Here is a 15,102-nt window from a genome sequence, read left to right as displayed (position 1 = left end):
TTTGCACTCAGAATTCATCAGTTCTCCTGAAGGAATTCCATGTGAACTGGAAAGACCTCCAGAAATTGATGCAGAGAGAAAGGAGCAGAACCAGGAGAACATTGTACACAGAGCCTGAAACATTGTGGCATGATCGAACATAATGGACTTCTCTACCAATAGCAATGCAATGATCCAAGACAGTTCTGAGGGACTTATGAGAAAGAACACTATCCACATCCAGAGAAAGAACTGTGGGGGTAGAAACACAGAAGAAAAACATTTGCTTGATCACATGGTTCAATGGAAATATGATTAGTGATGTTGACTTTAAACAATCATTCTATTGCAAATATTAATAATATGGAAATGGGTTTTGAACAATGAAACATGTAAAATCCAGTGGAATTGCTCGTTGGCTGTAGGAGAGGGGAGGGAAATGGGGAGGGAAAGAACATGAATCATGGAACCATGGAAAAAATATTCAAAAATAATTAATTACAATTTTTTTTTAAAAAGAATTCATCAGTTCTCTTTCTGAAGATAGTTAGCATTTTTCACCAGGAGTCCTTTGGAACTGTTTTGAACCCTTATTTTAATGAGAATGGCTAGGTCTTTCACAGTTGATCATCATTAAAGTACTGTTGTTTCTATGTATGATATTCTCTTGGTCCTGCTCACTTCACTGCATCAGTTTATTCACGTTTTCCCAGGTTTCTCTGAAACCATCCTGCTCATAATTTCTCACAGCAAAATAGTATTCCATCATAATCATATGTCACAACTTGTTCAGCCATTCCCTAATTGAGTATTCCCTCAATTTCCAATTCTTTGCCATAATAAAAACAGCTGCTACATATATATTTTACACATATTGATACTTTTCCTTTTTCTTTGATCTCTTTGGGACACAGACCTAATAGTGGTTTTGCTGGGTCAAAGGGTATGCACAGTTTAATAGCTCTTTGGACATAGTTCCAAATTGTTGTCTAGAATGTTGGACTCCACCTATTTTTCCCATAATCCCCTGCAGCATTTGTCATTTTCCTTTTCTGTCATATAATCTGATAGGTAGAAGGTAATATCTTGGAGTTGTTTTAATTTGCATTTTTCTGATCAGGAGCATTATAGAGCATTTTTACATGACTTGGTAGCTTTGATTTCATCTGAAAACCATCTATTTATATCTTTTGACCATTTATCAATTGGGAAATGCCTGTTTTTATAAATTTGACTCAGTCCCCTATATATTTGAGAAATAGTCTTTGTCAGACCTGTTAATTGGTTTTGTTTATGCAAAACCTTTTAAATTTCATATACTCAATTATTTCAATTTTATCTCTCTTATTTGGTAAACCATTCCCTTATCCATAGATCTAACAGGAAAAATTTTCTTGCTCCCCTAATATACTTATTATCACCCTTAATGTCTAATGTATACATTTTGACCATATAGAAATGTTGGTTTATGCCCAGTTTCTGTCAGACTGCTTTCGTTTTTTTGGTATTTGTCAGTGAGTTCTTGCTTCAATAACTAGGAACTTTGGGTTTATCAAACACTAGATTTTATGGTCATTTACTACTGCATATTGTGTGCTTAATCCATTCCCCTGATCCACCACTCTCTCTCTTAGCCAGCACCAGATTGATGATTACTGCTTTGTAACATAATTTGAAATCTGGTATTGCTAGGCCATCCCTTCATTTTTTTTTCCCTTTTGTTCTTCTAGTTGTTATCATTTTTTCAACTCTTTTTAGGATCACAGTTTTAAAGCTAAAAGGGCCCTTGTTAGTCTCTGACTCCAATTCCCTCTCTCATTTTCAAGAAGAAGAAACTGAATAGTGAATAACTTGTTCAAGATCATAGAGAGAGTGAATAATAGAGTTGGGACTTGAACCTGGGTCTCTAATTCAAAATCCAGTGCTCCATAAAAATAAAATTTTTAAATTAAAAAAAAAAAACAAACCTTGCATTATCTCCCTCACATAGTTGTTGTGGAAAAATAAAAAGATGTCTTACAAACCTTAATTGGCTTATAGAGATTTGCATTTCTGATTGGTAATTGGAAGGACCCTTAATTTTTAACATCACCAATCTTAATAGCTTTAATTTATCTGAAAGCTGCTCATATACATTAACATTTATTTTCTATGGGGACTTGGCTTTTGGTCGCATATATATTTAGATTCATTCCCTATTTATCTTGGACATCAGACCCTTGAGATAGGGGAGAGGAGGAAGGAAATGGAAGAATTGCAATCAACTTATTTCAATTTCAAATCATTTATTTTATCTCATGTATATAATTTACTATGCAGGTTACCTATCTATGTACATGTTGTCTCTTCCACTAGAATGTAAGCTCCCCAAAGAATTGGAAGCAAAGTAAATACTCATCAATTAAGGAAAAACACAAATTGCAATAAATCAAAGTACTGACATACTACTAGAATACTTTGAAGAAACAATAAACATGAATATAGAGGAGCACAGAAACACATACAATCTGAGGCAGAATGAAATAAGCAGAGAAAAGAAAACAATGTACATGATGACTAAAACAATGTAAATAGAACAACCTCACAGCAATCAAAAGGCATGTGGCAAAATTACAAGAACAAGCATGGCTCCAAAGACCTAACACCACTCCTCTGCAAGGGTGAAAGGGCCATGAGGGTGGTATACTGCTTGTATTTTCAGATTTTCTCAATGTAATAATCAGCTTTGCTAATTGTTTCCCCTTTTCATTTTAAAAAAACTATTTCTCTGGGAGGGAAAAGGAGGAGGAATCATTACAGAAATTCTGCTTTTGTAAAAAAAAGTCAAAAATTCTTAATAAAAGAAAAAAATGTAACAAGATCCCTGAGGGCAAAGATTGTTTGCTTTTATTTTTTCTTTGTATCCCTATTGCTTAGCACAGTACCCAGCATATACTAAGTACATGTTTGTTCTCTTTTATTCCTTTTTTCCATGATGGCTAGTTACTCCCATCCATTTTGTTCCTTTTTTCTTTTAAAAAGTGTCATTTATAATTAAATCAAATATCCATTTGGAACTTGAAGGTACTCAAGATGCTAGTCAAAAACCTTTAATTTTTTGGCAAATCATTTTCCTATTTGTTATTAGTTCTTTCCTGAACTAGTTTACATGCTTGCATTTATCAAACACTATGTGCCCAGAATGCTCTCCTTCCACACATGTACTGGTAAAGTAGTGCACTTCAGAAAGCGAGTCTAGACACCCAGAAACTTAATTAATGGAACCAATATTTGTTTATTAATCTATTGATTAATAATACATACCTAACTGGCCAGAGCAACCTTCCTAGTGAAAGCCACACCGCAGCAAAGTTACAGAGTTTTTATAGGTGAGGTAAAAAGGTAAAATGAGCTCATACAAAGCTAATGAATGATATATGGCTTTAAGTTAAAAAAAAAATGAAATATGGCCTGGGGCAGACTGACCAGGACAATCAAGTCTTATCGGACACAGGCAAGATGTACCATAAATTGAGAGGATGGACCTTCCTTTATCTTATCCAATACCTGGTTTATCCCGTCCTTCAGGGGGCATCCCCTAGTTCCTCTGACCATCTGTTGTTACAGCCTGGGAAAGTACATTCCTTAAGCCTGCTTTTTATAAGGGAAAGTATACTTTATTGATTACTACCTTTACCAATTGATCAGGGATTTTGTTTTACTCTATTTCACTGGTTTACTTCAAGATTTAGCTCAACATTGAACAGCTTGGTAGATTGAGCCAAGCCCTAGAAGCAAGAGGTTCTGGGTTCAAATTTGGCCTCAGCTACTTCCTAGCTGTGTTGCTTAATCCTGATTGCCTGGTACTTACTCCTCTTCTGCCTTGGAACCTATACTTAGTATGGATTTTAGGACAGAAGGTAAAGGTTAAAAAAAAAAGATTCAGATCAAATCACACCCTCTGCAAGAGACCTTCCCGTCTCTAACTGCCACTGCCTACCTTCTGAAATGTACCCCCTTTTTACATGGGACCCATCTCCCATGTACAGTTGCTTGAATGTTGTCTCCCCCAGGAGAATATGAGCTCCTTGAGTGCTGGGACCATGTTTTGCTGTATCCTCAGGGTTCAGTCCAATGCCTTGTACATAGTAAGCACTTAATACTTGCTTACTGATTATTCCAAGTTCAATTGTCATTGATTCTTACATATCTAATCTGTTCCACTGATCTATTTTCCAAAGAGTTTTGATGATTGCTGCTTTAAACCTTTTACACTTCAGCATCCTCCATGGCATATACCAGAGGGCTAAAATTCATAGTATATACTCAATACCAAAAGAATTTTGTCCAAATTCACTGCACAATTGGTACTAAATTTCCCAGGTAAATTGCACTTTACATTTTGTCTTGGCAGCAAAGTATTAACCAAACTATGGGCCAATATTTCAGAATTGAGTTTTTTTTCCTTCCCAAAGTTTTACTGTACATGACCAATACAGAAATATATTTTGCATGACCTTTATGAAATTGCTTGCCATCTCAAGGAAGAAGGAAGGGGAGAAAAGGAGGAAGAAAATCTGGAACTCAAAATTTTAAAAAGCAAATGTTAATTTTTACATGTAATTGGAGAAAAAAGCTGAAAACCAAATTTGTGTGGAAGATGGTAGGAATGGCTTTCAGTTACACTCTCCCACAAACCAGAGACTTCCTTACCATCAGACTTCCAGTCTGTTTTATCAAATCAAGACACTCAGCAATGGAAAGTTTTATAAGAAAAAGCCAGAAACTTTGCATTCTAGACAAAGTGTACCTGCTGATAATTCTATTTCTGTTTTGATTTTTCTAATAGACTCTGAGTTCCCTGAAAGAAGGAATTCTCTCTTCTACATTTTTAATTTCCACCCTTATTTGTCTTAGTATTAGTACTTTATGGTATTATTGTAGCATGTCACTATTTACTGAAGAAAATAAATTCATTTCTTTTACCTGCCTCTACCTGAACTCTTAATAAAAAGTTTCAAGGAGATGGAATTTACAATGGGCTTTTGAAAGGATGAGGAATATTTTCATTTCCTCCTGAATAATATCATTTCAAGATAACAAGGAAAATATAAGTTCAAAATAGCATTCCATTTGCTTCAAAGTAGTGTGGGAAATAGATGAGGAGGCTCGAGTAGTACATTTATAAACATATTTCTTAGACTAAAGGTTCATAGTCAAAGGTCACATCCTTAGCAGAATAAAATAGCTAAATCTGGGGTGGAATGCTTCCATTTTTAGGAGCTGGGGTTTGTGTATATGCTTCCAGAAAGTTTTTTCCTTTCTCTCTGTCTGGACTGCTTCCAAGGACACCGTGTAAATTCAGTCTTTGACTAACTGGTCTTCTTCAAACCCCCTTTTGTGAGACAAGAACTGTAGTTAAGGCCTCCAGCCCCAATCAACCATGCGTTCAGCTCTCTGGCTGTTACTTTACAAAGAAAGTCAGCCTGGTCTTCCATAAAGAAGGCTGATGGCTCTATAGCAACAAATACAGCAGACATTATTTGGGGAGAGTGATAAATCTGCCATGAGAACACATTGAATCCATGTGAACAATCAACTGACAGATTATGAATTGAGAGAAACAGAAGAGAGCAAAATTCATCCTATCAACAAACTAACTCTGAAACTCAACCAAGCATTTAAAAATACTGAGTGAGCCTATATATGGGGATTTTATCAGATTGTTGGCAACTTCAGACTGAATGTTTCATAAATAGCTAAGCAGTATTACAAAACAAAAGCTCACATAACTGCTTCTTGAATTATAGGCTTTAATGGAAACCCCAAAAAGACAAGCTGAATGTACAAAATTCACATGTAAAAGCTCATAACTTAAGAAATATTTCCCCAGTTCAAGCATGAAAAAAATTCAACACTGGTTTACTGTATATGGTTGTTAAGAGATCAAGCATTTATGGCATACAAAAGTATAATTCAATCATAAAGAAACAAATTTATCAATTTCTCTTCAGTGAACTCCAAAGACTGATCATATTGGGCTACACCAGTTTTCCTCCAATACAGTTCTGATGTGAGGTTCTTGTTTCAGGTTTCTGACTTCCCTAAATGCTAAAAAGAAAGATTACCAACACCAGATGTCAGTATATCACAGATATTGACATTTTTACTCACATTAATCAGGTAGGGGGTTATATACAGACCACATATCAAAACTTTGGTGTTTTAAGTCAAACCCCACTAAAATAAATAGTTACATCCTAGCCTGAGTTGATAACTCATATTTTTTTAGCAATATTCAAAATGGGAACATTCTATTACATCCTTTGGAATTCAATGTAATAGGATTTGACCTGTGTTATATAAGTAAAACCAGGGATGGGGAAACGAGTTATAGGTCAATAAGAGGTCCAGATATTTTTTGACTCCTCTCAGTGGGCTAACCCATGCTTAGCAAGAGGATACTTACAGTCGCTCCTTCTCCCTTTCGTCGTAAAATAATGCCCTCTGCCAATAAAGCTTTTCCTGTTTCCACAAAGAGTTTATCTTCATCTGTTTCTCCCTTTTTCTGTAGTTCAATATATTTTTCCACAAACCTAAAAATCCAAGCAATCCCTCTCAGATATGAACATTTTCAGTTTTCCTGTGCCAGGAAATGATACTTTTTTTTTCCTCAGCTACTACAAAAGAGCAAGCAAACTTACAGAACATCCTAATTTCTTCTTCTCTGAACTGAAACTTACATAAATAACATCATAACACTGCCAAATGTCTTATTATTAAATGTGAGGTGGCACACATATAAAGACTCTTACCTTTGGCAGGAAGATTTAAAGTTTGGGTTGAGAAGGTCAAAAGTTTTGGGACCAGATCCATAAACTTTATAGTATTTCCTAGAACACAAAAATAAGTGGTAAGTCTTCAGTTAGATATCAGTATCAATGATTGATAAAATTCAAGGATGAATAATCACTCAACCTTTGATTAGTATATAAAATACTCCATACACAGCAGTCAGTTTCTATAGCCAACAAAAGAAACATTTCAAGTTATGTTAGCAGTTTGCATGCCCTGGTTTCAGCTACATGAGAAAGCTCTTTGAAAACGTTAAAGGTTCTACATAATTGCAAGGTACTGTGATATTATTATTCACAATAATATTCAGTAAAGGGGGCAGCTGGGTAGCTCAATGGATTGAGAGCCAGGTCCTAGGTTCAAATCTGGCCTCAGACACTTCCCAGCTGTGTGACCCTGGGCAAGTCATTTGACCCCCATTGCCTAGCCCTTACCACTCTTCTGCCTTGGAGCCAATACATAGTATTGACTCCAAGATGGAAGGTACGGGTTTAAAAAAAATTTTTAATTAAAAAATAATAATAATATTCAGTAAAAATCAGGAGCTAGAAAAAGACAATCTGCCACACTCTAAAATGTCACTTGCTCCTTTGTCTTTAACAAAATCAATGAGCAAACATTCTTTAATGTATAAAAGAACCATACACTCTTAGTAAAAACTGCTTCCCCTCCAGTGCCTAGCAGTGTTCTGCCCACAATAGTTGGTTAATGTGTGTCCTTTATATTATTGTCTTTAAAAACTGGTGCAGTGGAGACCAGCAGAATGTTGAAGAGCCAAGAATTTAATAACCCAAATAATAAAAGTATTTCTCTAGTTCCTTTTCTTGATGCTCTCCAAGTAGAGAATGAACATTCTGGTTCTTCTAACTCACAAAAATGAAGACAGATGAGATTATATATAGGAAATACCTTCTCTGTGGAAGAAATATGATATTTAAAATTCAAGTATAATGATTTATTGGTCATTGCCTCCTAGACAAAAGAAACAAGTATGAATGAGATGTCTTGCAATGGTTTTACTGAAGCAAGACCTCAGGTCTTTTCTCAGCTTCTGAAAAAAGAAGTTATATGGAGCCAAAATTTTTCCAAAGCATTAAGTTTTGAAGAAGCTATTTTTCATTATTTTCATTAAGCTATCAATTATCTACTGAGTTGTGATTAAAAGAAATGAATGTGAATGTGATCAAAGTAAAAGTTTCCAAATCAAAGTTCCAGAAATTGTTCCAAGCAATTGCTAACCATGGCACCCCAATTGGAAAGGAAACTTCAAGAAATTTCGGTCCTAATCCCCAAAGTTTATATCCCACTTGCTACATCTGTCCAACCAATAGCCATTTGTCCCTTTTGAGGAAGGATGGAATTCGGGAGTTCTGAACATATTTTGGCACTTTTAAAGCAGCTAGAATCATTGTGTTAAAAGGAGGTATATCCTATTTATTTCGTTGCCAGTTCCTTGACTTTAGATTCTCCTTTTTTAAGCCTTTTTCCTTATACAGAATGAAGAAAACTGATTTCCTAGTCTGAGACTATATCAGCAAATTTCCAACTCATTTCCCTATCAAGTTCCAACTCCCATTTAGGGTTTCACGAATATTTTCACTGAGTACTAACTTAACTGCTCCCTCCTGGATTTTGCCATCACCTTTCCCAGGGTGAGGAGGACAATCACTCACGCTCTGATTCGATCTTCCTGGTACAGGACCTCTGGTATCAGATCTTTAGCTTTGCCATAGCGCAGACGGGGCCTCCGGAATACAGGCTCCCTCAGTGGTGGAAAGGCCTCATACACATCAAACCACAGGGGTTTCTCCTTCATTACCCCAGCCCGAATCAGGTCTCGGGTCCTTAAAGAAAAGAATGAATCAGCTTGCTCAAAAGTGGGTTTTGCAAAAGGCCCCAGGGGCTACACTTATTATAAGCAATGGCCACAAAGCCCACACCCAATAGCTGAGGAGCTATGGGTTTACTTAAGGCCAGAGGTTCAGGAAACTGAACACTCTACCTCCCTGTAAGGTAAGAAGTAGAGGGAACATCTCCCAAAATCACAAGATTTAGAAAGGAACTTAAGAGATCCATCAGCCAAGAACCATTTATTAAGTATTTACTCTATGCTAAGCACAGTGCTTAAGGGTCCCCAAGAGATATAGCCTAAGGGCTTTTAACTTTCAGTCCTAGGAAAGAGGTCTATGAACCTGAAAAGGGGTAAATTTACATCTTTATGTTTAAAAACCCATAACTGAACTTTAACATTTCCTTTCAATGAATTTTTTTAAGTTATTTTGAGAAAGGATCCGTAGATTTCAAAAGACACAATAACAAACAAGATTAAGAACTCAATCCACACCTATTTTACAGAAAAATAAACTGAGGCAAAGGTGAAGTGCTTTATCCAATGTCAAAATGGTGTGACCCAGACAACTTTTGAAATCAAGTCTTCTCTTTCCATTGTACTCATTTTTGTTACTCGCTCGTTTTACAGATGGGGAAACTGAGGTTCAAAAGCATGAAGTGACTTGTCCGAGGTCGTGCGCAGGTTAGTTAGTGACAGAATGGGGATTGGACGCCCTGGTCTCCCGGATCCAAGAAGAGGAGCTGCCATCCCAAGAGGACGCCCAGGAAGCATCAGGGGATGTGGCCCTACTCCCCACGGGGATATTCTAGACCCTTTAGAGCTTCCCTTCCCTGTACCGGCCCCAGGTCCAGCCCCCACAGACGAAGCCCCGTGTGCTCTGCGCGCACACACCGGGTAAAGATGGTGCCAATGGTCTCCAGCCGGCTTCCCGCCATGACGACCCCAAACAAAAGACACCCCTAACAAGGTCCTACCGCTCCCCCGCCCCTGCACGAGAACAGTTCGGGAAAAGGGCATCACCGGAAGCGGAAATAGAAGTCACGGGTCAGGAGGGCCAAGAAGCAGTGCGTGCGCCTTTCTCCGCTTCGGGCCTCGATTCGTCGCAGGGAGAGGGAGGAGCAGACCCTAGGCACGCCGTGATAGGACGTTGCCAAGCAAAAGTAAATGATGCCCGAGTCCGCAAGAGGAAAGGGGGAGTAGTGATCATTCCTACTCAGGCAGAAGCACTTGATCCCAGAGTCACCAAAGGCTATTAAGCTAGGGAGAGGCAGGAGTAAAGGAGCAACGTCGAGTCTGATGAAGGGAGAAGACTTGGAAGGTAGAATATCGGTGCTGGAATAGAGAAGCCCCTAAGCCAAGCTTTCTCGTTTTACAGGTAGGGAGTGAGCAAAGTATACAGGACCCCAATTCCCACAAAACCCGTAAAGCACGCTCATTGGGAGAAACTGCTTGGACTCCATTTCCCAGGAGGACAGAGCGAGGGACTTTAAAGACTTTGACTGGTGGAGAGGGTTCTGAGAGGCGGAAGGTTTAAAAAGCCTGAAGTACGTGGATTGGAGAATGACGAAAGCACTTCGTGGTACCTTAATTGAATAGAAGACTTAACTAAGAAATATGGAAAGACTTCTACAACTCGATGCAGGATTAAGTTTCAGAACCAGGAAGAAAATAGACACAATGACTGCAACAATATAAATGAGAAAAAGAGTGAACAGAACATTCAATCTTCAGGCATGAGATCCAGGAATCTCGGGTTTAGAACAGAAAGGAACCAAAGCTAGTCCCATCCCTTCCTTTTACAGAGGAGAGAATGGACAATTAGAGGGTGACTTGTCCAAGGTGTAAAAAGATGTGGTTCAGATCCCATCTGACATTTACTGCCTATAGGACCTTGGGCAAGTCACTTGATCAGGGCCAACATTTCAGATTCTTAATCTATAGAATGAAAGGGTTATAGACTAACTAACCTTTGAAATCCCTTCCAGGCTAGCTTTATGATTCTATGAAACTGAAGTTTGTGATTATAATAACCAACATTTGGCCAGATGAAGAAATATACCTGCCTCCCCTTCTTTGCAAAGGAAATTACAAGGCAGTGATATTGCATATTCTATGTCAGACAGTATTGATGATGACAGTTGATTTTTTTTTTAACCTTTACCTTCTGTCTTAAATGTGATCCTGCAATCTAAGGCAGAAGAGTGCTAAAGGCTAGGCATTTGGGGTGAAGGGACTTGCCAAGGGTTAGACAGAAGTGCATTAGTATCCCAATTTTTCCACATTTCCTCCAACATTTATAATTTCCCCTTTCTGTCATGTTAGCCAATGTATGAGGTAGTACTTCAAAGTTGTGTTAATTTGCATTTCTTTGGTGATTTAGATAATTATTGTATAAACAGATAGCTTTGATTTCTTCTGAAAATTGCCTCTACATATTATCTGACTTTTTCAATTAGAGAATGATTTATATTTTTATAAATTTGACTCAGTTCTCTATATACTTGAGAAATAAGGCCTTTGTCAGAGAAACTTGCTACAAAACATTTTCCCAGTTTCCTTCTTTCCTTCTAATCTTGGCTATCTTGGTTTTTGTGCAAACCCTTTTTAATTTGATGTAATCAAAATTATCTACTTTATGTCTTATAATGTTTTCTGTCTTATTTGATCATAAGTTCTTCCTTTTTCCTTGATATAAGGTTCCATTCTCCTCTTATTTGCTTATGATATCATACGTTATAAATAAGTTATGTGTCCATTTTGACCTTATCTTTGTATATATTGTGAATATTGATCTATACCTAATTTCTGTCAACTGCTTTCCAGTTTTCCCAGAAATTTTTAGCAGTGAGTTCATGTGTCAAAAGCTTAAACATTTGCATTTTTCAGATACTAGATTCTATGCTATTTTTTAGTTAGTACCAGATTGTTTTGATGATTATCTCCTTGTAATACAGTTTGAGATCTGGCACTAAAGGCCACCTTCCAATGGAAAAAAAATTATTGACTCTTTTGATATTCTTGACCTTTTATTCTTACACATGAATTTTGTTATTATTTTTCTAGCTCTACAAAATAATTCTTTGGTAGTTGTATTGGTTTGGGTACTGAATAAATAAATTAGGTGGAATTGTAATTTTTATTATATTGGTTTAGTCTATCTACCCATAAGCAATTAATATTTCTCTAGTTGTTTAGACCTAACTTTATTGCATGAAAAGTGTTTTGTAATTGTGTTCATATAATTCCCAGGTTTGTCTTGGAAGGAAAACTCTTTATATTGTCTATAATTATTTTAAATATATTTTCTTTTTTATCTCTTCCTAATGGACATTGTTGGTAATATGTAGAAATGCTGATGATTTATATGAGTTTATTTCATATCCTCTAACTTCACTGAAGTTGTTGATTATTTCTTCTAGTTTTTTAGTTGATTCTCTAGGACTCTCTAAGTATACCATCATATTATCTGCAATGAGGGATAGTCTTGTTTTCTCATTGCCTAATCTAATTCCTTCCATTTCTTTTTCTCCTAATTCCATCATTCCTTTTTCTTCTCTTATTGCTATAGCTAGCATTTCTAATGGAATAGTGAATAACAGTGGTGATGATGGACATCCATTTTTCACCCCTGAGCTGATTGGAAAGGCTTCTAGTTTATATTCATTACAGGTAATGCTTGTTGATAGTTTTAGATAAATACTACTTATCATTTAAGGAAAGCTCCATTTGTTTTTAATAGGAATGAGTATTGTATATTGTCAAAAACTTTTCCACATCTATTGAGATAATCACATAATTTTTGTCCTGTTTGTTATTGGTATGGTCACTTACGCTGATAGTTTTCCTAACATTGAACCAACCCTGCATTCCTAGTATACAATCCCATCTAGTCATAATGTCCTTGGCCAATTATATTTTGATACTCTTTGTGATAGTTGAGGATTCATATCCAAAATTTCTTGTTTCTCCAGGATTTTTTCTCTCTCATCTTCTGATTTTCCCACCAGGAATAGGGAAGGTATGTTCAGATTCTTCTAGACTACTACCCCACACTCCATTTGCATGTTTCCTGTGCCAGGGTAGCCAGGGAATATTTCGTTTTGAAAAAGTGACAAAGCCACAAACCTTGCAGCAAAGACTTTATTGTATTCTTTCAACCCCACTCCCTCCAACCTCACCTTAGACACTAGCCTCAATGAAAAAAAAATCTAGCTATATCATTACTTTCCCTTTAATGCCTGAAAGGTATCCAAATCCCAGAGTATAGAGATACAACTGATGCTGTTTTTTAAAAATTGGATAAAGCTTTATTTTCCTCAAATAAATGACAGCTTTGAAAGCTGGATTTATCAGTCAGTAGTAAAGCTGGTATGCATGTGTATGTGCAAGTTATGTCATAACATTTGTGGTTCATTTGCTTTTTAAATGTGTTCACTAGCATTTCAAAAGTTAAATTGCATGTGTTTTCTCTCTCCCCATTAGAATATAAGCACCAGCTTCCAGGTCATGTGACCAACAAGACAGCCAACTAGACATTTTCTCCATTCTTCACTAAATCTCACAAAGTGGGGTGGAGTTTGGGAGTGAGGTTCTGGAATTTTGTGTCTGAGATAAAACAATTACACTGAATCCACAGGACAAGAGAGCAAGAAGCCCAACAAAGGCTTGGGAATGAATACTAGAAAATTCTAATCCTTGAAGTGCTCAGATAAGAATATAATTCAAGAAAACTGTTCACATCTTCTGAATACAGAAAATAAAGCAACTGAAAGAATCTATAGAGCTTCTTCAGAAGAAGAAAACAAAAACCCCTCTATTCTTCAAACTACAGGACATTATGGTCAAATTTGGCAAGCTCTGGGGCAATGGATAGAGAGCCAGGCCTGGAGATGGGAGGTCCTGGGTTCAAATGTGTCCTCTGACACTTCCTACTCATATGACCCTAGGCAAGTCACTTAACCCCAATTTGCTTAGGTCTTAGGCCTCCTCTGCCTTGGAATGGATACTTACTATCAATACTCAGACAGAAGATAAGGTTGTTTTTGTTTTTTAATTTAACAAGCCCAACCACAAATTCTACAAGCATCTAGGAGAAAGACCTTAAAATATAAAAAGGAAATTTTCAGAATACAAAATGATTCTGCATCCATTAGAAATTGCAGAGGAAATAGAAAAATATATTTTGAAAATAAAAAGATTTCAAGATGCAGCCCAGAATGATGTGCACAGCAACCTGAACCCAATCAGCAATGAAATAAAGGATGGATAATTAAAAGAAAAATAATATCGACATTTGAAGCATTGCTGCAAAAAAATTTAATTTAGCTCCAAATGCATTGCTGCTTAAAAAAATACATCAAGTTCAAAAGAATGTGTGAAGGAAATTATAAGACTTCTGACTCTGGGAATGATAAACAGAAGTTGACAACTTTAGTTTAAAAAAATTATTTTAGAAAGTCTAGATCACCACAGCTATTCATTGAATTTGGCACCACCACACATATATACATACTAAGTTTATGAAATTTCTAATTATAAAGTAATTGCTGATTACTTACATCCCAAAAAGGAATTTCAGCATAAGATTATTACATAAATGTTTATGACTTTGAATCTAAATCTAAATCCTGCTTCCAGGTAAAAAGATAACTGAGAAAAAAAACATAGGCACAATTCTATTACTGTGAATTTTTGGCACAAATTATAATGGGAGGGAAATTAAGCCTTTATATGATTCTAACTAGAGCAGCAGTTCTCAACCTCTGGGTCACGACCCCAGTGGGGGTCAAATGACCAAAACACAGGGGTTGCCTAAAGCCATAGGAAAATACATATTTCCGATGGCTTTAGCCACTGAGAAATCCCGCTACTTTACAGCAAGATCTCGGAAAGAATGGGGACCCTGCTGCCTGCACGTTGTACTAATATTAGTTACTTATCAGCAGCCCTCCCCCTGTGAGGGGCAATGGATTTACCCTTTTGCCTGGAGACCCAGAGATAGCTGGCTCCTGAGGGGTTAAGAACAAGTCCTGGAGGGGATAACCCAGCAAAGTGAAGCCTCAGCTCGAACTGGAGGGAGATGACAGGAAGAAAAAGGCAGCATCTGCGACCCATAACCCAGGCAGGACTTACCTCCCATCCCAGCACTCAGGCTGCCTCCTGCTGGATTAATATTTCTCAACATATAATTAAATATTGTTTTTGTGATTCATCACTATGTTTAAATTATGTTTGATTTGTAGCAATGAGAATACATAATGTATATCAGTTATTTACATTCTGAATCATAACTGTAGCAAAATAACAGTTTTGAAGTAGACATCAAAATAATTTTTTGGTTTGGGGTCACTGCAACATGAGGAACTGTATTGCAGGGTCACGGCATTAGAAAGGTTGAGAACCACTGAACTAGAGTGTTTTCATCAGTTTGGAACTTA

General features: G+C 36.8%; 1 protein-coding gene and 1 long non-coding RNA gene across 5 annotated transcripts; one reads left to right on the top strand and one right to left on the bottom strand.

Moving 5' to 3' along the window:
* Window positions 1–5,751: 5,751 nt before the first annotated feature.
* MRPS23 (mitochondrial ribosomal protein S23) lies at window positions 5,752–9,758 on the bottom strand. 3 transcript variants are annotated; one of them, XM_056816516.1, is made up of 5 exons: window positions 9,640–9,758; window positions 8,487–8,657; window positions 6,774–6,851; window positions 6,428–6,554; window positions 5,752–6,069 (listed from the first exon to the last, which is right to left on the bottom strand). In XM_056816516.1, exons 2-5 carry the CDS (start codon window positions 8,627–8,629, stop codon window positions 6,046–6,048), a joined length of 372 nt encoding a protein of 123 aa, XP_056672494.1. In that variant the 5' UTR covers window positions 8,630–8,657; window positions 9,640–9,758; the 3' UTR covers window positions 5,752–6,045. The 3 variants fall into 3 exon arrangements, with proteins under 3 accessions (XP_056672494.1, XP_001367668.2, XP_056672495.1); XM_001367631.4 differs by having other exon boundaries at window positions 9,557–9,737; XM_056816517.1 differs by lacking the exon at window positions 9,640–9,758 and adding an exon at window positions 9,158–9,498.
* Window positions 9,655–14,879, top strand: LOC103098634 (uncharacterized). Of its 2 annotated transcripts, XR_461932.3 has the most exons (4): window positions 9,655–10,040; window positions 12,234–12,334; window positions 12,637–12,683; window positions 13,148–14,879. It is a non-coding gene; the product is annotated as an uncharacterized LOC103098634 (long non-coding RNA). The 2 variants fall into 2 exon arrangements; XR_008916328.1 differs by lacking the exon at window positions 12,234–12,334 and having other exon boundaries at window positions 9,672–10,040.
* The last annotated feature ends 223 nt before the right edge of the window (window positions 14,880–15,102 follow it).

Source organism: Monodelphis domestica, chromosome 2 (assembly GCF_027887165.1).
Source record: "Monodelphis domestica isolate mMonDom1 chromosome 2, mMonDom1.pri, whole genome shotgun sequence".
Lineage (NCBI taxonomy): Eukaryota > Metazoa > Chordata > Mammalia > Didelphimorphia > Didelphidae > Monodelphis > Monodelphis domestica.
This window is presented reverse-complemented; position numbering and strand designations above follow the sequence as displayed.

What these genes read in the sequence shown, in the direction of transcription:
- MRPS23 (XM_001367631.4), bottom strand. Translation starts at nt 9,600, where the DNA reads ATGGCGGGAAGCCGGCTGGAGACCATTGGCACCATCTTTACCCG. An exon ending in ATTGGCACCATCTTTACCCG is followed by an intron (nt 8,658 to 9,556) that starts GTGTGTGCGCGC and finishes CTTTTCTTTAAG; the next exon opens with GACCCGAGACCTGATTCGGG. An exon ending in TTTAAATCTTCCTGCCAAAG is followed by an intron (nt 6,555 to 6,773) that starts GTAAGAGTCTTT and finishes TTGGATTTTTAG; the next exon opens with GTTTGTGGAAAAATATATTG.